General features: G+C 43.1%; 1 protein-coding gene across 1 annotated transcript in view; it reads right to left on the bottom strand.

Annotated features, from left to right (window-relative positions):
- TSPAN32 (tetraspanin 32) overlaps positions 1-26,068 on the bottom strand; it is a 76,342-nt gene that overhangs the window by 27,288 nt on the left and 22,986 nt on the right. The window contains exon 4 of the mRNA XM_019552334.1: positions 21,228-21,299. Coding sequence (XP_019407879.1) covers positions 21,228-21,299 — 72 coding nt within the window. The remainder of the gene's footprint in view (positions 1-21,227; positions 21,300-26,068) is intronic.

The raw sequence follows: 26,068 nt of genomic DNA, 5'->3' as shown, positions 1-26,068 counted from the left end.
TCTGTCTTGCATAGGCTTGCTGGCTCTACTGCTCTGGTCTGGATTGCCTGGTTCCAGTGAGTAAGTCTGACCCCAGACAGGATACCAGAGCTGTGCCTCACTTCCTCTGGACAGCTGTCTGGCTGGGGCCTGTACGCCCCTCAGGTTTGGCCCCATACAGGCTCAGGTGGGCTGGGCCATTTCCCCAAGCTAGCGAAGGTGGTGGCAGAGTGTTCCTGGTGGTGGGGTATGAATGCGTCCGGTTCCCATTTTGGTTCTGGCACCCAGACGCTTCCAGCTGGGGTCCTGGCCTCTGGGCTGCTTTTGAATGTGTGGCCATTGGGCCATGCTACAATCAGAGATTGGACCTTCAGATGTGGAGTAGCAGCTCTGCTGGTTGCAGCTCAGCCACCGGGCTGCAGCACTGAGGTAAGTCGGGTGGGGGTCTGTCACACACACACACACACACACACACACACAGCTTGTCTTCCACAAAGCAAGGCAGGCAATGGTTTTAGGGAGAGGTAGAGTGTACATGGTCCCAGTCTTCAAGAAAGAAAGGAGGGAAGACCCAGGGAATTACACACCAATCAGTCTGACATCCATCCCTGGAAAGATCCTGGAGAAAATTTATCATAAATCGGTTTGACCTAACCTCAGGTTGTTCCTTGTCCCCCCGCCCCAACCCTTCGCTCCAGTGGATAAAAGTCTGGTAGTGGCTACCCTGCCAGCAGTGAACCTAGCTGCAGTCCCCAGCTGAGCTTCCCACTCCCATTCCATTGTCAGCCAGCTCTCACTGCTTGGGCTAGGAAGAAACAGGGTGGAGCCAACCCTGTTCTCTGGAGCAGACAATCCAGCCCAGCCCAGGGCTGCGAAGTATGCTGGGATGCTGGGTGACTGTGATTTAACTTGAACTAGGAAGGCATCTGGGACAGAAGTTTTATAAACCAGTTTGACCTAAATCAGTTAAGTCTGATACTACATTCACCCAAGTTTATTTTAAATCCGTTTCAGCCATGTTGTGCACTGAGCTTCTGTTCTGTTACAGGTTTAAACCAGTTTCTGATCATTAAACTGGTTTACGTACAACTTCTGTCCCTAACCAAGCTCTCTGCCTCTGGGTCCCAGGCTCTGTTCTATGTTCCCTGGCCTTTTTACTCCCAGGCCTTACTGGGACCTCCTCCTCCCCTGTCCCTTCCCCAGACCTCCAGAGCTGCTTACCCCAGATCAGGTATTACCCAGAAACCCTGCTGCCCAGGAGCTCCTCTCCCTGTGCCTCTCAGAGCTAGACTGTCTTCCCAGCGCAGGCCCTTGGCTTATATCCTTCTAGCCCAGCCCCATTCTGGTTAGGTGACTCTCCAATTGGCTCCTGCCACACCTGCAGGCTGCTTCTCATTCAGTCTCTTCTCCTCTTAAAGTGACAGGTGTGCTAAATGCCCTATTATACCTGGACAACTTAGAGGACTATTTTCAAGTGATAAATCTGAAGGCCATTAGGTCTTAGTTTTTAATTTATATCTAGATCCTTCACAGTCCTGAAGCAAAAGGGGAATGATATCTATCAAACCAGTCTATCTACAAAATCACTTAAAACTGCCCTAAAGGACTCCTGCTTGGCTTGATAAATAACCAGGAGTGTTTCATGCTGGCTGGAGTTGGAAAGACGATGAAATGGGAAAGAAATACCAAGTTTTCTTTCAGTGCTTGGCCAGCACAAAACTCCATATGGCATTAGCTACAGCAGCTAAACATCTTGGCTGTTCTAATTTGTTTTCCATTGATTTTCTAGCAGGGACAGATATCAGAGTAAAAAAGCTGGGGGCTATGACCAAACCAGTTACAATAGTGCATACTGATATAAAAGCAACGAGTGAAAGTTTAGCTTAGATATTAGGAAAAACCTCTCATAAGAAGGGTAGTAAAGCACGGGAACAGGCACCCAGGGAGGTTATGGACTCTCCATCCTTGGAGGCTTTTAAGACCTGGCTAAACAAAGCCCTGGCTGGGATGATCTAGTTGGGGCTGGTCCTGCTTTGAGCAGGGGGTTGGACTAGATGATCTCCTGAGGTTCCTTCCAACCCTCATTTTCTATGATTCTATGAAAGTAAGCAAAGAGTAAGCTAAATATCAAGAAATAGTTCTTCTCACTGAAGAGTGCTGAATACTTTCCTAAGGGAAGTGGTGGAAGCTATGACTGAAACATTATTAAAATAAACAAACTCAAGGAAACATTATTAAAATAAACTCAAGGAAACAACATGGAATTCTCAGGGGGAACTGCATGACCTTTTCAAACTTTTTCTATTTGGCCGCAATCTTGCAAATCTCAGACCAGACTTCAGGGCTTGATTCTTACATTGCAGAAATCAACCCCTAATTCATGACTTCATCTTAAAACTGACACTTTCTAACATGCCACCTACATCTAGGGTCCTGAAACTTTGTACTCAGATCACAAGCCCCATCCTGACCCTTGTAACTTGGAGATGTGACCCATCAGTTTTGAATCATGAACCATCTAATCTTATGCCTAAATTCTTTCAGAGCCCTAGAGGATACCTCACTCAGCTTATCCCTGTCCTGTTATCTATGGGGCTTGAAGCTAAAGGCATACTAAACCATTATTTCCATAGAGTCAAAAGCCTAGACTATAAAGTGATAAATTCTGAAGTCCCAGATCTGCACATTTGGTTACATGGGAGTTGTTTTGGTTTTTACCTCCACCAGCTCCTACCCACCCTGCAACAAGCACAGCCCTGGCCTCGAACTAGGTACTTGCCCATCCAGCCACGGCCTTAAAAGCATAAAGAATCATAGAGAAGTAGGGCTGGAAAGGACCTTCCTAATCATCAGGCTTCCAGTAGCAAGTCAAAGCTGTGCAGGTTTCTAGACTAATGGTATGACTGGTCTAAACTCCAAGTTAGCACTAACATGAATCAACTTTTGTGCAGCTCACAAAATAAGGTGTAACAAGGCCCTACGAAACCAAAAGTCCCGTGGAAGTTAAAAAATGAGAAGAAAAGAAAGTAGATGATTGAGTAATGGAGGAGTGCTTGCACCTCAGCCCAAACCCTAGAAAACAGTGAGAATGTTTAAAAGCCAGTTAAAAAAAATAGGATTTGAATCTCTTTTATTTATATTCATTTTTAAAGGTCAGGAGTTATATGTATTATAAAAGGCTGGCCAGTTTCAGAGGTAGTAAAAAATTAAGAACAAATTTTTGGAAAGAGAAATTTTGGAAATTTTTCATCAAATCCTTTATATTTTTCAAAATTCTGAGAAAAGTTCTTTGAAAGAAAAAAAATCAACCCACTCTTAAAACAGCCAAGGATAGAGCCACATCTAAAATATTTGAGTGCAAGATCCAGTCCAGTGCACATAACAGGAGGCTGATCCCCCCCAAAACATGTACCATCTTTCTGAAAAATGCACAACATATTTTATGCTCTGACAAAAGAGCAGAGAACAAGCAATTGAGAATAGTCACCCACAGGCTCAGGAGTATAAAATTTCATGCCATAAGGAATAAGGACAGCTACAAATCTTGGGGACTGTAAAACCCGCATCTTTAACCAGACTCTCTCACTATGTGGTCTCTACTCTTAGTCATCCCTTAAAGCCACCAAAGCATGGGAAGTGCTCAGATGCAACAGTGATATGGCCAATAGGACACTACAATAATGACCTCAGATATTACAGCTGATCCTATTTGAAGTCAAAGCTTCTGGGACCATTTTTGTGTCCTGGTAGCATTTAATCCTCTGCATACCATGGGTGGAGGCAGAAAAGGAACTGGGCGAGTTCAGAGTAAGGACACTGATAAATTATGCAAATCGAAAGTAGATCTCGGGTTGGACTTGAATTCAAAAAGTGATCTGGTACTTACAAAAGCTGGAGACCACTGCTCTAGAGTGATCTATCCCCTATTCAATACCATCATCCATCATTTTTTGGGTTAGAGATGCCAGAGGAAACAACTCCAACCATTTTGTTCAATAGCCATTAGTTGATCTATCATCCATGGATTTATCCAGTCCCTTTTTTAGCCTGGCTATGCAATCTGACTCCAGCACTTCCTGTGACAATGAATTCCACAAGTTAATGCAACATAATGCAAGTTAACATTGTTTAAAAAGGTACTTTCTCATGTTAGTTTTAAACTTGTCATCTACTAATTTCAGCAGGTGCCCCCTAGTTTTAGTATTCTGGGACTGGGTGAACAGCAGTTCCCTGTTCACTTGGTCCACACCCTTCTTGACTTTACAGACCTTTATTATATCCACCGGCCTTCTGCTTTCCAAACTGAAGAGTCCTAGCCTTTTTAGTTTCTCCTGGTATGGCAACTACTCCAGGACTCTGATCATTTTAGCTGCCCTTCTCTCTACCTTTTCTAATTCTACTACATCCTTTTGAGATGCAGAGACCAGAACGGCACACAGATTTCAAGATGTGGGCACACCATGGAATTTTTTAATGCCATGATATTTTCCACTTTGTTTTCAATTCCCTTCTTAAAGATACTCAATGTTTTATTGGCTTTTTTGGTTTCTGCTGCACATTGAGCTGATGTTTTTAGACAACTATTTACAGTGACTGCAAGGTTTCTCTCTTGGGACATAACAGCTAGTTGAATCTGAGCCTTTAATGGAGGGGTGTCAAACATATAGCTTATAGGCCAGATTTGGCCCATGGCACCCCAAGATCTGATCCCTGGTGGTGCCCCAAGTCTGATAAGACCCATATGGGGCATGACACTTGTCCATGGCATAGGGCCTGATCACAGGGTTGGTCCGGCCCACGAACTCCCTCCCCTTCCCTCTCTCTCAGTTTACCTGATCTGGTGGCTGTTCCAGCTGGTCTGGGATTCGTGCTGTGCATGGCATGGATCTCAGAGGGGCTGGAATGGGCACGGTAGGTGCTGTAGTCTGGATGGAGCAGCAGCTGCTCTGCACACGGTGGCTGTCTTGGCTGGACAGCATCACAGTGGCACCTGCTCTGGGATACACACCACACAGATCTCCCCCTTCAGTCAGTCTGGGACCTGTGCTGCACATGGTGTTTGCAGGTGCCTGGCAACAGGGGTCTGGCAACAGGCTGACTCAGGCAGGTGCCAAATGGGGTGCACTCCTGCAGCTGGCAGGGCAGGGGCTGCATAAGGCACATTTTGACCGGGATGGCTACTGCATGCAGCATTGCACGTGGAGCCCATTCTGGCCACTCTGTGATCCATGCCACATGCAGCTCGGGTTCCAGATTGACTGCCAAATCAGATATGCTGGGTAAGAGGGAGGAGTAAGGGGGCCCATGGGCCCAATCCAGCCTGCAGACTGGCCCCAGGGCCTTCATTGTGTCCACGGGGCCAGATGAGTTTGATACCCCTGGTTTAATGGAACTTGGATCAGGCCCTGTAAGAGAATTCACAGCTGCTCTGCAGTCCAGAGGTGAAATTAAAGGTGCATGGTTTGGGTGACCATCCAAGGCATCCAGGGGCACCAGTGGAGTGGTACAGCTCTGCAGGCAGAGGCGGGTGTGAGGCGGCTGGTGCAGTTCTGGTATTACTATTCAGGCAGCTAAGGGAGATGATTGTTAACGTCAGTCAAGTAAAGAACAATGGGTCATTAACAGGCCATTAACTTCCTTAGTTGCCTGAATAGTAATACATACCAGAACTGCACTGCCTGGGGGAGGGGGTGGCTGCTTGATGGTGGCAGAAGCGGGAGCAGAGCTGGGATGCTGGTTTTAATTTTCATCATCTGTGACCCTTGCAAGTGTGTGCAGGCATGTGCAGGCATGTTCATGTATATGCCAGGAAGCTTGTTTCAAATTTTCATCATTTGCGAAACTTGGAAGGAACTAAAATGTCTGAAGTACCTAAGAAAAGGATGTCAGGGGTGTAGAAGAGGAAACAAAAAGCTCAGTTAATGACTGCAATACAAAAAATGTAGATACAATGAAAAAATACTTGAAATCTATTAGCAACAACCTGTGCATTAGTATCAAGACAATCACAGTGGAGAGGTCAGATGCATGGATGATCCACAGTTCAATTTTCAAGAAACATCACAAGAGAAACAGAGATCCAACTGAAACAGAAATTCTTCATCCGGACTAGAATAATGATGAAATTCACTAGTGATAGAGATTAAACGATTCCCATTATTGGTGTTGGTGATGCCATTTCCTATCCTGCTTTACGGCCCAATCTAACATCCAAAATTCAAGATCTTCTATTGACCAATAGTTCACCAAAAGGAAAGAACATGGATTTTCCTCTAGAATCACCAGTTTTCTATGGTGTTTTTATATAGAAATCTTGAAAACTGTGAAGTTCTAAAGCAGAGCTGGCTGCTTTACTCAGAGTTCACTGACAAGTGTTTCTGTTTCCACTACAAGCTGTTTGACTGGAATCCAAAATCATCTCTAGCGTTTGAGGGGTCACGTGATTGGAAGCACGTCTCAGATTCCTGTGCATCATGAAATCAGTTATTTCAATTCCTGCCAAAAATGGGTCAAAGCAGAGCAAAGGGTAAAATAGGATAAGGTGCATAGTCTTAGTGTTGATCTAGTGTTTAAACCAGCCTCACGTGTTCATCATTAAAAGTATCAATTCAGCTACCGATGTGAAGATGAAACAGTTAACAGTCCAGCAGGCAAGTTCAAACTTAAATTTTTCAGCCAGCTTGTAAGCATGGTGAGAGCGTCCATGGAAGAATGGATTGAGAAAATGAATCAATATGTGAACCTTTGGGGCTTTCTATATAACATGATGCAACGCCTTGACAAAGAAACTTTGAAGAAGCACTGTAAGGACCTTCATTGTGTGCTGACATACGGAGAGAGCTCTGACATTAGTGACATTGACTTGTGCAAAGAACTTAGACTTTGGAGATAGCTACTTCCAATGGACTGTAGCGCTCCTCAAGAAGTTCTACAATTTATTTACAACAATGAACTTCATGACAACTTCTGAGACGCATGGCTTGCACCCAGGATCCTGTTAACCATGCCTGTAGCAGTGCCAGGCAGCAAACAGAGCTTCTCAAAGTTGAAGCTCATAAAGACATATTTGCAATTGTCAGGCTATCTTTGTTGGCCATGCTGTCTGTCAAGAATGCCGTGGCTCAAAACAGATCTGTTACAAGCAATATCAGAGGTTGCGGCTGCAAAAGGTAGGGGAGTAAATACCATTAAAAAATATTTCTTTAATTCCCTAATTGTATTGGTTAAATGATTAACTGAGTGATAATGCAGCAGATCTCACACAGCTGCTCCTGGGAGCCACTCTCAGCTGTGGGGGCCCTTTGACTGGGGGGGACGGAGGGGGAAGAGGCAAGCCCAGCGAGACAACACAGGCTATGAGGGAGTAAGCACCTATGAGCCAGCAGCTAATTGCTTAATTGATGAGCCTGCCTGCTGTTTTCCTCTTAGGCTATGAGTAGTAGCCCCCATTGCCCCTCCCTTCTTCCTGCTCCTTTCTCCCTCCCTTCTGCTTGCCCTGCTGCCTTCTGATTCCTCCTACGGCACCATGCAGCTTTGCTTCCCCCTTCTCTGGCACACTGCACCCTGCCCTGAGTTAAAGGACAGTGGTTATCACTACACTTATCAGTTAGGCAATCATTTAACCTTGCACATCCCTAGCAAGGGCACAAGCAGGGTCATCTTCTGAGTCTTCGAATCTTAGTGAACAAGGATTTTTTTTTATTTGTTACTGTTCTTTATTAGTTTAATGTTTAATTTAATGCTTAGTTTGTCACAGTTATGTTATTTTTTATGGCATATCATTCATTTGAATACGACTGAATTTAACTCAATTGATTTTTGTGTCATTTAATAAAAAAAAAATACAAAAAAAGAAAATTATAAAAAACTTGAGATTACAGCTTTATTTCTGAAATAGGGGGAAGGGGCACCTCGTCAGGGCACTATTTTGGCTGTGCTGCCATACCAATATGGATTCCTGTATGCAGTGGTGTAAACATAAGTCTGGGTAGAGGGTGGGTGGGCTCTAGTTTACCAAATGCTGATCTATCAAAATCTTGTGTCAGTAGCTACCTGGTGAAGATCTGAGCAGCAGTTATATTTTGTAGACAAAAAAGGGTGACCACATCAGTAAATACCCCTCTTTTGTGTGGGCAACTGTAGAGTGTATGTTTTGATAACTATTGCAACTTCCTTTGAAAACGTGATCCTCAAAGCTGGAGTTGTGGAAGGATAAAGCAGAACCAGTTTCAATCCTATGCAATAGATGGAAGGAGCAATCATTTTGCTTTTCTTGATAAAATTCTACAAAATACATTATTTCCAAAGTCTTTAGGCAGTTGCTGAGTTCCAGCTCTGCTCTGATGTCCCAGGCCCTGGCATGCTGCTGTTATAATACTGCAGTCTTAAAGATGCCACCTAGCTCAACACCAGAGTAGTCAGCTCTTGCTCTGAGAGTTACTGAATTCTTCCCTTTACAAAGCTGTGTAGGACCCAAGACTGGTAAAGAGGACTGGAAAGAATCTGGCAAGTGGAAGGCAGGCTGACAGACTAAGAAATGGCTGTTGGCAGATCACATTATTCCCGAGGACAGCCATCAAAATGTCTTATAAATCCTATAAGTGCAGGGGAAGACAATCTTACATTATCTGCTATGTCATGGAACATAAAAGACTCAGTTTTTCTTGTTTTTATGCTACAAAAAGGAAGACCAGAAGCATCTGTGTGATGATTCCTGCAAAAAAGGTCTGAGGCTGAAGGAGAGCATGTACACATACACTTCATCTACCTCTCTACAAAAATCTAAATACACACATGTATTCTTTAGACACACACAACATACTACAAAATAACTTTCTATGCAGTAAGATCTGCAGGCATTTGACAAAACAGTTACTTATGAGAACACTTAGCAGCTTATTATCAGTCTTGTTGTCAAACTCTTAATTTTAATACGTAAAAGGTAATGAGTTTATATCTAAGCAGCAGGATGCTTCAAGGACAGTAACAGAAGACGGCCTTTAGATCACCCTGAAGAGTATGGTCACACAGGCCTCTGAAATTTTGAAACCATGTAACCTCCCTTCTATTTAATCAAGTCAAGTGCAGCCCTTTTCTTAAAGAGACAGCCTTCAAATTATAAACTGACAGATGGAGGGAAAGAGAGGCTACGTGGAATCTCTAGCTAGGATTGGCTATCCATGATATTTGACATTTACCCAGGGGTTCAACTACATCTTATAGCAGCCACTCCTCAATTTGTCATGATAGATTTTTGGCCGGCAGTTTGTACTCCATAGCCAAAGTGAATTTCCTCCTAGCTACCACCTACCACTATCTGACCTACCACCATGACCTTTGTCTGGGAGAAGGTACAGCTTGGTGTAGTGATAGTTCAGTTGCTTGCATATGGAACTGGGCAGCGAGATGGAAGAGAGGATGACACTACCTTCTCCTCCTCACCTTCAGCGCCAGCACCTGTCTTGTGAAAAGACAATAGTGAAATAAAAGACGTGGAGCCTTCCACTGGCAACAACAGGTTCCCTGATGGAGGGGAGGGTGGGGGGGAGTTACAAGATAAACGTTAATTAACCTCATTGAAGGAAGAGGGATGATATCCATGTCTAGGTGAAGGCAGCAGTATCTGGCCTTTTGGAAGAAAAAGGAAGAAGGGCATGAAAAGAGAGCCCCAGAGCAGAGGGAAGATGGTGAAAGGAGGGCAATAAAGAGATAATAGAAAACAGAGGAGTGCAGAGCATATAGAAAGTATGAAGGCTCAAAAGAGTCAAGGACTGAAATCTCATTCCCTTGGTAAAAGATAAGATGTTGTTTTAAAAATATAAAAAAGACAGGAGGAGAAAGACAGACAACATGGTTTGGAGAGGGAGAAGTTAAAGGGAAAAAAAACCCCAAGGAAAAAGTAGAAGGGGAAAAAATAAAAGATGGAATACTAACCTTCTTTACATTGACATACTCTGTTCCTGCCCTTGTGCTATACTGTGTTTTCCTGGTGCACACCCTCTTTCTCCTTATCTTTGGAGGAAGAAATGGGATGGTTATTTGGTATGCTAGCTGTCGCAAGCTGCTCTAGATTCAAAGGTGAAATAAACAGCAAGAAAGGTACAGCTTTAAGGTTCACCAGTACATCAGCGAGGCCCTACGGTACAATGTGTAATGACAGAAGTGATATTTGTAGTGTTATCAGTCCCCTGAAAGTGCTCTACAGCAGCGATTCCCAAACTCTGACAGCCTGAGTACCACCAATTTAAAACAATACAGCCTTAAGTACCACTGGCAAATTTTTCATACACGTAGGCAACATCAAAACATTTAGTAATCATAAAGCATTGCTTTATCAGATATGGTAGCCATATAAAACAATTGTAGATAGGAAAAACACAGTATAAACCAGCGGTAGGCAACATTTTTGGCCAGAGTACTGAAAAAACAGCAATGTGTACCCCATAAGGTGCTGGAGTGCAAGCACGTAAGAAAAACAAAAAACTGGGGCATAGGGTACATGGCAAGAGACACTGCATATTAATATAGTTAATAATTATAAATGATGCTTTTATTTTTTACAGTAAATGCCAGGTTTTCTAAAAATTCTAAATCTGGTGACAAAAAATTATACATCATATACTACTTTTGTTCTTATGTATTCTTTTTTGTTAAGCATGTTGTGATGGGGGAGAAGAGAAGAGAAGAGAAGCAAAGCATGGGGAGAAGCAGACATGGGGGGAGGTGCTGCAGGCTGACTGGCCTGGCTGGGCCCTTGGGAAGGGGGCAGCCAGAGGAGGAGTCAGGGCAGGCAGGCTGGGAGTGGACGCTGCCCTGGGACTCTGCAGACTCGGGCCGCAGCAGGTGTACTCACCAGCACCAGAGGTAGGACACATTCCAGGCCGTGAAGCTGTCTGGGGGTGAAGCACAGCTGTCCTGCCCACAGGGGAATGCTGCCTGGCCAGGACAGGACACCAGGCTTGGGGGGCTCCCTGCTTGGCCTGTGTGCACTGGGCACAGCACAAGCAGGGATTGCCTGGGCTCTGGGAACAGCCACTGCTAGGCAATCAGTGAAGATGTAAATTCAGGGGTCAGTGGGTGAGAGAGGCTGGGTGGGGAGGAGAAGATTGCATTCATCCCCCTTTTCCCCCTGCCCCTCCCCGTCTGTCTCTCACCTACCGACACCTCAATTTACATCTCCACTGACTGCCTGTCTTGCATGCATACCAGCCTCTGGCTTCTTTACTACTCAATCCATCCAGGAAGAGCACACGCCAACTGCAGAGGCTTCGTCCACCTGACGAAGGGTTTTTAAACCCAAAAGCTTGCTACAAAGTTTTTTTCCAACTATTTGACTTGGTCTAATAAAAGATATTGGATTCGCTCAAAGAACATTGTCTGCCTTTAATTCTCACAGGCATTTTGATGGTGTTCAGCACTGAGATAAGTTACTTAACACACTCACATTAACGAGCTAGGCCTTAACACCCTTGCAAGATAGAAGTGTACTGGCATAATAAGCACAGACATCTACATGGACATCCTTGCTTCCAGGCTCACTTCAATATGTAGAATGAGTCATGAATGCAGCTTCACCGCCTTCTACATACCAGTTGCCTCCATGTCCTAAATTGTGGAGGTACAATAAAGGTAGACAGAGTCTAGCACTGAGGAATAAATCAAAAGGGAGACTCCAAGAGATTTAAAGTGTGGTTTCACTATATAGATGGTGCTTTTCATTTTCTGTAACTCAGAGTACTTACTGATAATGAATTACATCCTGGCAGAGCAGTGCTTGAGCAAGCCAAAACAGCAGCCATTAACACTCAGCAATAGCTCTTACACAGACCTCAATGTTAGGATCTGTCACTGAAAGAGAGTGTTGCCCAGGATACTGGGGTTCCCTTTGCCCTCTTCTGAGCAGTATCACTTTCAGCTTTCATTTGGACAACCACCAGAAAGAATGCAATGTCTATTTATTTGTATCACAGTACCACTAGCTTTCATCTGAGATTTGGGGTCCCCCATTGTGTTAGGCACTGTACATACATACACCCCAAGACTAGAAAATTATCCGGGGAAGAAATACAAGCTGAAACACAATCATAATAAAAATATTCTGGATCAGCTAAGAGAAGGGAAACCGCCCAAAATTTTCTCTAAGATGTAGCTCACTTGCAGGATATGCTTTATGAATTAGACTCTTCTCTTGCAGCTGCAACCAAATTCCGGAAAATCTGATGGAAAAATAGCATGTACATGCCGGGCCCAAATGAACTTCACTATAATACAATGTTTTTGTATTCTATTACTGAAATTTCTGCAGAGCCAGTGTGTGTACTGTATCAAATAAAAGTAAGTCAATATGGCAGGGACAGGGTCTCAACCCCTGCCACGCTCCTGCTGAAAACAGCCCTGCAGGTGGGGGAACTCACCCATTTGAGTCTGGATGAGTGGCACGACTCAGGCAGCCAGGGGAGAGCGAGAACCTGTGCTCCGGGGGAACCGGCCGTCATTGGCCTTTGGCAGGCAGCAGGCAGTTTAAGGGGAGGACATTGAGGGAAGTTCATCACTTGGTGTTCCCAAGAAGAAACCTGACCTCAGGCAGCAAGAAGGCGGAAGAACCCAGAGAAGCATCCTAGCACACTGGACCCTCAGGAGCTGCAGAGACTGAGACAATCCCTGAGGAGAGATCAACCTTTTGCCTGAAGGAGATAAGTAAATGGGGAGAAAGGGGAAGGATGGGACTGTGTCCTCACAGATCCCAAGCTGGCCATCTAGGGGAAGAATGCCTGTGGGAAGCGGTTGGGCCAGCCCACCAAGGAAGGAGGGAGCCAGAGCAAGTGAGAGCAGACTGGTTTGCTGGGGCAAGCAAGGACAGAGGTGACTTGAAGCCACCAGCATAAAGAAACAGAGTGTATGCATCTTGCTGGTGAGCAAAGAACCAAGCAGGGACATGCTGCCAATAACAGAATAGACCCAAAAAGGGAGGAGAAGAGACCCAAGGGAGATACCAATTAATTTTGAGTTCTAAACAAATAGCGTGAGAGAGGATCCAGCTAGGGCCTTACCTTTGATTTAAATCCCTTTGGCTTAAAGAGCAGTAATAGCACGAAAGAGGAGGGGAAGAACACTTCACCCGACAAGTTGATTTAAAGGAAAGAGGGAAGGTGCCTACAAGCCCCGAAGAGAATAACTGCAGAGGCCTCAGGACCTACAAAGGAAAAACTCCAAGGGAGAGCAATAGGGCTGAATGATGAGGAACTAGGATGAGCTACTGCAAGCTGAAGATGAGAGAGAGAGAGACCCGGACAGTCTCTGCTCATCGTCCACGGAGAACAGTGCCCATCTACCTGAGAGAACAGGGACAGGGTACTGGGGAGGTTAGAGCCCTGCAGAAGATCTTTGATAGGACCAGACAGACGTGTAGGCCAGAACATACATCCTCCCAGACACAATGATCGTCAAGGCATGGCAGGCGAGTGGGGGGGGGGATACACACTGTGGTCCAAATAACTTGGTGTGGTTCCAAGGAGAGAAAATATGACTTGCTCACAGTCAATACTGAGCAAAAGAAAGAAGGGGCACAATCTGCGACATGAACAGTTGAAAGCTTAATGCTAGCTGTGCCACTCATTTCCCTCACGAGAGCTGTAAAAGCTGGACAGACAGAATAAGGAAGATGCCTGGAAGGACTTGCAAGAGATGCTCTGTGACCTTGGGTGGGAAAATCTGCATTTTGTTTGTTTTCTGCTCATCTTTGCTTGCTCTTTGATCTATACTGTTAAAAACCTGCTCTGACTGCAACAAAAACAAAAAACCATCCTGATTACAGTTTTATTTCTGCTGACTCATCCCATTATTCTACATGGCCACACTTTCTTGAGCTCTTGTTTCTAAGTTAGTGCCAATAAGGGAAAAGAAGGTCATGACACAGCACTGACATCTCTTGTTTTTGTTTTGGTTTTTTTGCTGAACAACCCAAGACAAACTGATATTTTGGTGGTTAATGACCGCCTCTGGCTAAACTGTTCATCTTTATAACATTGCCCTTCAAAGCAAGCTTTTCAAACTTTTTCCAGATGGGAGGCTTTAGAAACAGGGCTTAAAGGGTAAATTAATAACAAATGTTGGTAGTTAACACACAGAGGAGCATTCACACAGCTCCTTACAGGAACTGTTCTGGCATAAAACAACTTGTTTTGTGAAAAGGAGATTCAGTTCTCTGACTTCTAGAATCAGGATTTCTGAACATGGCTCCAAACCACAATATAACTTCATGCTTATGGTGATGTGCCACAGCTACTCAGTTATGGAAACACATGCAAAATAAAGGTCGTCTTTACTAGTTTCCCTTATGCTAGTTTCCTTTTGTTAATTTTAGTTCATTAGCAGTATAACTTATCAGACAGCTTCTTGCCACTTCTATGTCTAAATGCTCAGCAAAACACAATGGGGCACTGGCATCTCTTGTGTACTGATCCAGGTACACCAAAAGAAAATAGGGATTATGTATTTGTCTTCCATCTCTGGATAGCCATCCCTATAATAGATCACAAGTAGGGAAAAGTCCTTGATTTTCTCAGCTCTGAACTAAAATTTCAGAGGGGTTCTATGACTGGTACAGCAGGTTAAAGTGGAAGTGAAATACTGTAGTAAAGTTATATGTGGAGGTTGAGGACTGGGTAGATTCAGGAGGGGATGCAAAATTCAGCTATATTTGGAAATGTCAAAGTCTCACAAGTCCCTCAGGGTCATCCAGCACCCAGGTTTGCAATTTATCACCTGCAGTTATGGGAAAGGGCTATGAAGTTCACTAAGAAGCTAGCACACTGTGGGGTGGACATTTGGAGTTTAATTATCTATGCAAATCAGAATCCCTGGCTACACACCAGCATTAATAAAGCAGTGCAGCACACTATTTGCCTATCTTGAAATGAAACTGACAATTTAGGTTTTCCTGTTCTGCACTGGGACTAATCTGAGACCTTCTGAAGGTTTTGTTTTTTGTAACAAAACCTAAGACAGACAAACTGCAAGTTAGCAGCATAATTAGGAATGGGTGATGAGGGCAGCAGTCCCAGACGCTGAGTTGGAGGGGACACAAGAACAACAGCTGCCCTCAGTGCTGGCCTGGTCACCAAAATTGCCACTGCCACTGGTGCAGGCATGGTCACTGCCACCCAGGGTGCAAAACCTTGTAGTTAAGCTTCTGTCCCAGGTAGTCAATAAGCTAGTGGATTGTGATGTGAGAGATCCATGTTCAAATTCCTGGTTTTAGTTAATACTGGAGTATATGAACTACTGGGCTACTTGCCATTCAATGCTGTGATACTTCTCTCTTGTTTCGACCAGACTTTTCATCCCGGACCTGAGAAAATGTTTCCAAAATTCCCAAAGAGAATTTTTTAGTTTTAACAAATTTGAAGCCAAAATCAAAGCCAAAGTTAAAAGGTAAATGGAATAAAATGCCATATGGGTTTACCAAAATCAGATCATGCCAGACTAACTTGATATGTTTGATAACTGATTTTCTAAAGCAGGGAAAATGAGGTAAAGCTAATCTAGGCAGACCTCAGACAAGCACTCAATACAGAGGCAGACTGGAACAGTTAGTTATCCTGGAGAAGATGGGGATTGGTGCAAAAATTGTAAGGGGAGTAAGGAAATGGTTAAAAGAGAAATGGCAATAGTCTGTGAAACTATTGGGTAGATGGGAGATTACTGGTGAAGTGTCTCAAAGATTGGACCTGGAACCAATTTTATTTATTATTTTCATTAATAACATGGACAGAAAAAGAAGCGTATGCTAATGAAATCTGCTGGTTACATACAATTTTGGGAGGCATCGTCAAAGAGAAGAAACTGAGATATCAAACAGAATGATATTAAAGACTAGAAAATTAGAAATTGAATAGGTTCAAGACCATGCAGTTAGGCAGAAATAACAGGCAGTTCTGACATGAAATGAGTGCTCATTAATTGAAAATAATTGTATAGGAGATGGTAAACTTTGAGCTACCAAAACAATACAGTCACAAAAAGGTTAAAAGAATATACCAGGCAACATATTGTCAGTAGAGACAGGGAAGCATTAATGTGAATGCCACTGTGCAAGGCACTAGTGAAACCTCATAGGAAATATTGTGTACAATTTGTCACCCATATTCAAACTGGAACAGGTGCAGAAAATACAGGAAATGGAAAGCCTATCTTACTGAAAGAGGTTAGCTTATTTAACCCAGCACCAAAAAAGTTGAGAGGGGCATCAATTCCTTTCTATAATAATATCCAGGAAATGAACACCAGGAAAGAAAAAGAACTACATAAGCTAGAGGACAATGCTGACCTAAGAACCAATAGTTATGAACTGGCCATGAGTAAATTTAGACTGCAAATTAGAAGCTTTCTAACCAACAATGGTGTGAGGTTGTGGAATAGCCCTCCAGTAGTTCTTGCTGTTGTTTGTAGGGTGGAACCTTACTATTTTAATGTGGAGCTTGACCAGTTTATAAAATGGACTATATGATGTGGTTTCCTGCAATAGCAGGGAAATGGACCCTTTACCCATGATATCCTTCCAGTCTTCTGTCCTTCAATTCTAAAACCTTCAGTGAAAATCTGTTTTGTTGAGAAGTCCCTGACAGCTCTGACATTTGTGTCTTAAGCCTCTAACCCCTTTATCAAGGGGAAAGACTACAAGAAGTCACAAGTATACTAAGCTGTAACTTTGGCACCTACCATTATAGTGTTAAAATTTTGGTCAAGTCTGGTTTAAAGTGCCATAGGTAACTATTGCCCATCCTTTAGATAGCTATAGAAGAGATCTAAGCAGGTAGCTGACATAACAACAGCCTCCAAATCAAAGCCCAGGCACACGTACCACTACCCACATGCAAAGCAGCTGAAGAATTTGAATTATACAGGCACAGAAAGCTTTGCTGGGTACTTTTTTGGAATGAGTGTGGACATGTGTGGAAGAGACACAGATAGGTCTCATGGTAAAAGAAGAAAGCTCCAGCATAGCCTGGACCAGAACCAGGTGTTGCTGAGAAACAACTGAGACCGCTTGCTGGCTGAAAGAGCCTTAGTACTGTGAACAAAGGCACTGACTGGCTTGTTTGATTCCTCCCGTTTTCAAAGAAGCAGGACTTTGTACATTTTTGCAAATAAATAGAACTGGATCAAGGATACCCCAGTTCATCAACAATTTCACCTTCTAACTGCCTTGAAAACTTCCAATTTTGAGATTAGAAAGAATGCCACTTTATCCACTCTCTTGTTTATTAAACCTGGTCAAAGCCTTAGAAGTAGTATACAGGGATGCTACCCCTGCATAATGAAAGCCATATAGCCACAGAGATTTCAGATCTCTCTAAAATCCCATGTAAAATGGGGCTGTATCAACTACTCTAAAAAATGGGTCTATATACTGTACTCCATATGGAGAGATTTCAAAAGGAAGGTGCATGTGGGGAAGATTGAGAGTTCATCTCTCTTCCTAGCAAACTGTACCTCATCCTGTTGCATAGAAAGAAGAGCAGCCACATGCCACCTACAGTAGCAGAACTCTGACACACTTCTTTCCTTTGCTTTCATGTTTCCTCTTTTAAATTTCTTTTCTCCAGAGGTTGGACAACTTTTGTCTCATCAGTCATAATTAAGTCATCCTGATTTCCAGACATGAACAGCTGGGATTTATTAGGCTCTCATATTTCAACAATCTTTAGCACGCAGCATTGCTTGCCCATGGCTTAATTGCCATCGAGCATTCAGTCATGGCATCTGCAATAAGTACTGAAGAGGCTGCATACAGAATCTTGGAATTTGAAGGATTCTTACTGGAACTTATCCCAGCAGTTTAGTTACTTGGATTTTCTGCATTTTCCATAACAGAACTGAATATGCAGGGCAAATTTTTAAATTATGTCCTGTCTTCTTCCCCCTCACCCTCCACCCCACATCCACATCTTAAAAGTATTCTTACATAAATATGTGAGAGTCTGCAGCCCAGAAAGGCTCACAAGGCCCAGTGCCTCTCAAAACAATGCTGAGAAGTAATATGTAACAAAGACAGAATAAAAGAGCAATTATCTAGCTCTTTAGCATCCATCAGACTCATTATTTTGCATTATGGCACAAAGAATGAAAGAGACATCAGATTGATCCACAACATGGATAACTGACAAATTAAGATGAATACGACCGCACACACACACACACACACACACACACACACACACACACACACACACACACAGGGCAAGGATAACATGTTAGCATCCAATATACTTTTAATATTCTCTCATTGGGTAACTTTCTACCAGGATAAAAAAATATATATAAATGCACACCGGCATTTTTGCCTGCAAAATCAGTTCTTTTTGACGAGAGTGGAGAAGCTGTTTAATGGTTAGTATCGGTTTACGTATCATTTCAGATACAGAACAAGCTTGCAGAGTCTGTACTCACTCAATTGCTGAAATAGGAAAACTCAGCCTGAAAAAAAACAGCTGGAGAAAGAGCTATCATTACCCAATAGGGGCAAGAGTGATGATCTCAGAATCCCTCCAGCCCTTGCTGAGGTCAGGAAAACCATCAAGCAGATGAAGAATGACAAGGCATCTGTTAGCCAAGAGGTGTTGAAGAGGATCTTTCTGAAGTATGGATGCCCACCAAATTTTGTCACCATTTTCTGCCTGCTCCATGATGGTATGAGAGTGGTGGTTCTCAGTAATGGATCTATCACAGATTCTGTGGAGGTTAAAATGGAAGTAAAGCAAGGCTGCGTCATCGCTCCAACACTCTTCTCAACATTCCTTGCTGTCATGCTACATCTGACCACCAATGAGCTTCCAGCTGGAGTGCAGCTAACCTACCAAATGGATGGTAAGCTGTTTAACCTCAGGCAGCTCCAAGTCAAAACCAACACCAACACCACCCCAACCTCAATCATTGAACTCCAATACACCAATGATGCTGTAGTGTGCTCTCTCAGCAGCAGACCTCCAGGCAATCATCAACATCTTTTCCAAGGCATGCAAGAAAACAGGACTGATGCTTAAAATTCAGAAGACTAAGGTCCTCCACCAACAAGCTCCTTATGAACAGTCCCCAGCTCTGGTAATCCAGATCCACAGTCAAACTCTGGACAACACTGAGTATTTCTTGTACCTCAGAGACCATCTCTTGCAGAAGGCTGACATCGACAAAGTAATCCAACACTGCCTCAAATGTGCAAGTGCAGCCTTTGGACACCTGAAGAAATGGGTGCTCAAAGATGAGATCATGAGATCTGAAACCAATCTCATGGTTTGTCAAGCAGTCATGATCCCCACCTTGCTGTATGGAGCCGAGACATGGACAATGTACAGGAGATCTAAAGTTGTTGGAGAAGTATCATCAACATTGCCTGTGGAATATCCTCTGAATCCAGTGGGAAGACAGTGTCCTCCTGCAAGCAAACACCATAAGCACTGAGGCAATTATCACTTGATGTGGACTTCATTGGGCTGGCTGTCGTCTCCAGACTCCTGAAGCAGGCTTTATTCTCCCAGCTCATCCAAGGTGTATGCTTAAGAGGAGGGCAGAGAAACCCTTCCAGGATGTCCTCAAGGTCAACATAAAAAAATGCAACATCAAATGTAAACTCATGGGAAACTATTGCCCAGGATATAGGCGATGTGTAGGGAGGGCACAGGGGGACACGTGCCTTCCTCAAGACTGGCCACCACCAAAGTCGCCGCCAACTTCTGTGGGTGGTCGCTGCCCCCACCTCTCGCTGCCAACGTGGCCACCAATGGCTGTGGGCAGTCCCTGTTCGCCACTGTCGACAGTGCAGACGGTAGCTGCGGGCAGTCCCCACTTGCTGCCTGCCACCCTTGCCCCCGGCTGCTGCCAATCCCTGCTCGCTGCTGCCAACACTGCTGGCGGTGGCTGTGGGTGGTCCTTGCTCACCACAGTCATGGGAGGCACCAGTCAACCATGGCCCAGGACCATCCCAAATAGAGGAAGTCTGCTACAAGGATCTCAGTACTTTGAAACGTCACAACAACAACAGGAGATGGAAAAGCAGGAGTGGCAGAAACATCATGTCGCAGATCAAATCAAGAATCCAGTGCCACTCACCCCACATAGAAACACGTGTCCGAGTTGCAGTAGAGTTGGTCAGTCCCAGATAGGCCTCATCAAATATTTTTGGACACATAGATAAGACAATCATCCTCGACTATAAGGGACTGCCGAAGAAGAGTAAGGCAGTTAGCTGCATTAGTCTGAAGTCAAGCAGAAGCCAGGGCAGGCTGGCACCTCAGAGACTTTGTCTGCTTTGCCTTCTGTCATTACCAGGAAATCATTTTAGGCGAATTTCCCACAGGATGACTTGTGGAAAATGTTGAAAAGGCCTTTCATGGAGAATGTTACAGGTAAGAAAGAGATGGTTTTAACCTCACTGTAGCAGTGGGGAGTTGTGTGTTGTTATATTTGCATTAGATCACATTTGTTACAAATACATTTAAAGGATTCTCTTCTACCATGTGTCACACTGTTTCTCCTGAATGCCCCCTTTACCACTTTTAGCAATAGCTCTAAAAACTAACCCTGGTCCATTCATGTAACTCACACACCACTTAAGTACTTTATGGCTGACTTTTATTTAAAAAAAAAAAAATGCACTGGATGTTTACCACCTGGAAAGCACTGCAGATACCAAAGACTACACTGGTTGTGATCTATCCTCAGCTTTTGCACTCAGCTCCCAATTGACATGAGTGGGGATTAGAGCTGGTGGAAAGATATTCCACTAAAACATTGAAGACAAAAGTTTTTCCAAAGGAAAACATCTTTGAATAAAATGTTGTTTCCTTGATTTTTGTTAAACAAACTGCTTGAAGCAAAACAATTTGTTTTCATTTTGCTTTGGGTTGCAAATTTGTTTCAGACTGTTTTAAAAGCACTTCAATCTGCTTCCAAGTCCTTTCTTCCCAGCCCCTACCCTAAAGGGGGACTACTCCCTCCCCACTCAACCATACAAACAAACAATTTAATACTTTTCCCCAATAAGCCCCAGTGGAAATTCAACTGTAGACTGAAGGTATACTCCCTAGACAAAAGCTGAATTTCACTGACAGACTTTACAAAACATGAATTTGACGCACAGCCTATTAGAAGGGTGGCTTAATTTCCACCAGCTGTTTGACTTTTGGTAGCAGTAATTGCCACATCAATATACGATGATGAAGTCTTGGTCTTTTCTAGAAAATAAGCCTTACCTCTGTATTGCTGTATCTCCAGAATGCAGCTAATATCAGTCCACAGAATACAACAGCAAAACAGAAGAATCCCTGAGGATAGAGATTAACACGTTAGCTATAGCATTTCTTCTCAGGACAGAAAATATTTATACAAAAACAAAGTAAAACATTGATAATTATGCTGGTTTTAATTCAAGTAATGTATTGATTTAATATAAGTAGTGTTAATAGTTGACATACTTAACCTCCATACTTAAAATGTTAGTTAGCGACACAAAGGTTTTAGGTTCTGGCAGGGACCCTAATTGTACTGTGACTTTAAAAAATGTTTAGCAGAAAAGCAGGCTATGTGCTACAAAGTTGTTAGTCTGTTTGATTCCAGTTCTTCTGGAAAAAAAGTGAAGGTAAGAAATTAGATTTTAAAAGTGTGAAACTGATGTGAGACTAGGTGAGAAAGTACTTTCTTACATAAGAAATACATACATCTCAAGGGTTCAGAGCCTCTCTCCCGACTTTAGAGAGAAAAAAAACACAAGAAAATTTTAGTCTTGCTAGTACTGGAAAGCCGAAAAGTATGAAGAGGAAGCTATATGTAATTCTGGTTTGTGCTTCAGAGTTGCTCACCAAGTACCAATTACACTGCCAAGTTGCCTTTCTGCACAATGCAACTGGAAGTAATGGGATGGCATATGAGAAAATCAGAGTAGAAACTGCCTCTGAAATAAAAGATATTTAGAAAATTTACACACTATTTCCTGGATTTTGAACATCCTTGGCCTGAACTATTTTAATAGCAGGAGGGGAGCCCATACATTCTTAGAGGTTTTGTTCTAAGAACAGCAGTGTGTGTGCATGCACACGTTTCTGAATGCTCTCAGTGTTGCACTGTTTACCTCTGCCTATTTGGTTATATTCAAAATAGAGGCAAAGCCTTGATTTTTCCATCTAGAGACTGAAAAATTATACTAGTGATGACATGATGAGGGCAGATTTTATGCTGTCCATCTGTTGAGTACATACCCAGTCTTTCCCTTCTGCTTTTAGGGTATTACAAGTTTATTTTTCTTTGATAAAATGCCCTTTTTGTATATAACTAATGAAGGAATTATAGTTATTGTTGAAAATCCAAATAACCAGTTTTCTGTTTTATGACAAAAACTTGAAATGCTCTACAGAAACTTAATCAAAATGAAAAATACTATTTTTTTCAACCTAGTGTGCAATGTGATGTAACAATCACATTGATACCTAACAGTCTCTAATGCTCTTTGTTGATTATCCCAGTGGTGCTCAACCTTTTTGACTTGTGGGGCAGATGGGCAGTGCTCTGTATGTCTGTGGACTGATTCTGTGAGTGCAGCAGGGCCTGATTTAGTTGGCTGGAGGGGGGCAGAGTACAGCCTGGCCCTGATCCATCCATGCAGGGGGAAGAGGGTGTGGCCTAGCCCTGATCTGCAGGGCTTGGTAATTTGGCAGCAGGGGCAGGGTGGTAGTATTAATTGCCACTCCGCCCCTGCCACCAAACTTCCCTACCCATAAGGAGCCCCATGGACCAAATACTATATAGCTTTATGGGGTGGATCTGGCCCATAGTCCAGGGGTTGATCACCACTGGTTTATTCGAAGGCCCTTGAGAGATGCTAATTTAATTGTGAGATTGGGGGATGACAAATTTTATCCTGGACCCAAAAATGGCACGTCATGCTAAGCCACACATGCACAGCAGGACATGAGATTTGGGGATGTGGGATAATATTCATCAGATCCCAACTGTGTAACAGGCAGGTGAGGAGCCTATTTAAAGGGAGCTGTGGGAAGTGTGGTATCGGGGACTGACTCCTGATGCTGCGTTTCCTGTGCTGCCCTTTTTGCCTGCTGATGTAGGTGGAGTCCATCAGCTGGAGACCTCCTTGTATATAGGCAAGCTGAGAACCATATGGTGCAGCCCCTTGCAGAACTGTACCGTGTGGCTGTTAGCCTGCCCTGGTGCGGGGGCCTCCAAGCATGTCCACAGGTTGGAAACCATACCTGGCGGCTGGGCTCATGGGCTCCCTACCTGTTGGCACCTAAAATTCCCCCATGCTGTGTCTAAAGCTCCTCTATCCCCAGTCGCAATGCTGTAGACCTGGGAGATTGGGGATGTTTCCCTACCAGCTGGTAAGCTTAAAGCCCTACCATAGAGCCGACATGGGGTTGAATGGGAGGGTTCTCCTGGCCACATGTTTAATTTAAGACATGATGGAAACCTAATGTTCCACAATGTGGAACATTTTTGTGGCTCATGTCTCCTTTTCTCATGCCATTAATTGCCTGAATGTGTGGCAGGGTTACTATATATGGCATGATTAACAAATTCATCATGTCGTAAAGTGTAATGTCTGCCAGAGTCTAAAGAAATGTTTCAAATGTCAGATTACCAACTTAAGTAAGAAGATAAACATTGCAGACTTAAAGATCTGAAGTTTGCTAGAGCCAATGACTTGACATTACTGAGCTAGCTTTTAACAGTTTGACAGTTGATTTTAAAATGTTTTAGCTGTCAAAAAATTTTGTTCAGCATTTGAGTCTTGTCTTCTTATTTTAGCCTTCTGATCCAACCTTATTAGACCATGAGGTTTCTACTCTTCCAAGCCACTATTCTTTTTTGAATTCCTAACAGCCCCAAACTATACATCTATAACAGAGCAGTTTTTTTCTCTTTCAGAATCAATACTTTTTATTTTTGCGGTAAATGGATTTAACTACCAGTGGTTAGTCAATCAGTTTACATGTTTGTTACAACCCAAGGAACATTTTTCAACAGATCACGGAGGTTTCATCATTTGTTTTTATGATTTACCTGTGAGAGTAAAAATAAAAGGTTATAAGTATCAGGCTAGACTCTCCAAGTCACTTAACTTTGTGTAGGACTGGAATCCTTTACCACATAGAAGATTTTCCCTTCACACACTGATACTGGCAGGTTTAAAACTGAACTCTTGTATGACCAATTTAAAAGTGCATATCCCTAAGGAGCGACTCCAAAAATGGGCTTGAAGTTAACACTGTCTGGTTGGCTATTACTAAGACAATCTATAGCTGGGGCCTAGAAAACCTTGGGGTCATGTTTCATGATTTTTGTTAAATTGGTCATACAAGGTTCAGTTTTAAACCTGCCAACATCAGTATGTGTGTGCATGTCAACTATCCACTCATTTGCCTGTCTAGTGCCGTATTGCCGCGTATGGTAGAAAGTGGTAATGGGAGTGGCCTTTGATATCTTTTGCTTTTGACAGCTGCTGCAAGAACATACAGGGTTGAGTGCAAGAGGAATGATATCAGAGCTCAGCCACAGGGCAAAAGAAAATACTGCCCCTTTATTACTAATCTCTTTAAACAGAAGATTCTCTACTGTGTTCCCACAGCTACATCCAGGCAGCACGTTTGAGAACCAGATCCTATTCCACCCTCTCTGAATCCCTGAAATATATATATGCATTTACTTTTGTGGCACATCGGCACAAAGCTTTAGTCTTAAGTCACAAATAAGCAGAGAGGATCCCCACCCATGTTTTTGTATTAACATTTTTTTAGGAACTCCAGCAACATTGAAGAGGATCATGCTTAGGTACCTAACTGGTGGGACAAGAACTAGCCTGGCCTGCCTAGTGGTGGACATGTTTGTGTCCAGAAAGTGCAAAAGAATTGGGGTCAGAAATGAAACCTAGAAAGCAGGTGAAGTTTTTTTGTGAATTTTCAAGACTCATCAGTTCACTGCTCACTAGAATAGGTCAATTTTTCATGCCTTTGTTTTCTCTCCCTAAGATCTATAAAAAATTGCTGACATTGTGATAAACCATATATTTTTTTACTGAACTTTTTCATAACAAGCAATGTGAAAAAAGAGTTTCAAAACATCTTGATGAGGATTTTGAAAGTTATTTCACAAAAAGATTCAATGAACACCACAAGAACCTCCCAGATGGGTTGGCTGAACCCTGGAAAATGGAAAACAACAGCAGCAAAATTCATCATAAAATGTTTCCATTCTCTAGCCTGACCCAACTACATTGTTTGCAGTCTCTTCCCAATGTCAGAGTACCCAGTCATTGAAAACCCTTCTCAGCATCCCCCAGCCAGTTGACCCACTTCTTTGCGCTTTAGTGTCTGCTCTACTTGGCCTTTTATTCCACCCAGTTTGTATACAAATACTGAAATACACTCCCCTATTGGGAGATCTCCCTGCATCCAGCATATGATACATAACTATATGGCTCCTAGAAGTACTTATAAATGAATTATAGGCTGCCTATTCGTTTCCCAGCCAGAGGGCTTGAGGACAGAGCAGGTTTTTAATTATATTAGAATACATTTGAAAATGGAGTCATATTTAAAATGTCAAGAGTCAAGGCTGACTTGCTTTTTCCCTGTTCAGGGATTTAAGATGACTTTTGTGAACTTGTTGCAATAAAGAACATCTAGCATCTTGCAAAATGCAGCATAATCAGCTACAATGAGAGCTGGCATTGACCTGACATTAGTCACTCCTTTATGAATTACTTTGTTTCTATTCTTGCTGCAAGGAAAAATTTGTCTCCTGTAGATTTGGCAGAATCCTAACAACGCTTCCAACTCCTTACCTTGTGGATCTTTTTAGCCACCTCTCTCTTGCCCACCTTTTAGTCGACCACCTCCTTCGAGTTCATCATCCCTTCATCTTCAGAGCGGTGAAACTTTATCTTATGCAATGAATGACCCCTCCGTTGCAATGCAGTTGCTTTGTACCTCACCACTGATACAAACCAGTAATACCAGTAGTAGAGGGCAGTGCTAACCTTGGAAGAATCCAGTCATAAGTAAGTCACTCAATTCAGCGCATA

This window comes from Crocodylus porosus, unplaced genomic scaffold (assembly GCF_001723895.1).
Source record: "Crocodylus porosus isolate Cpor-Errol unplaced genomic scaffold, CroPor_comp1, whole genome shotgun sequence".
Taxonomy (NCBI): domain Eukaryota; kingdom Metazoa; phylum Chordata; order Crocodylia; family Crocodylidae; genus Crocodylus; species Crocodylus porosus.
The sequence above is the reverse complement of the archived record's forward strand: the minus strand, read 5'-3'. Positions and strand labels throughout refer to the sequence as shown.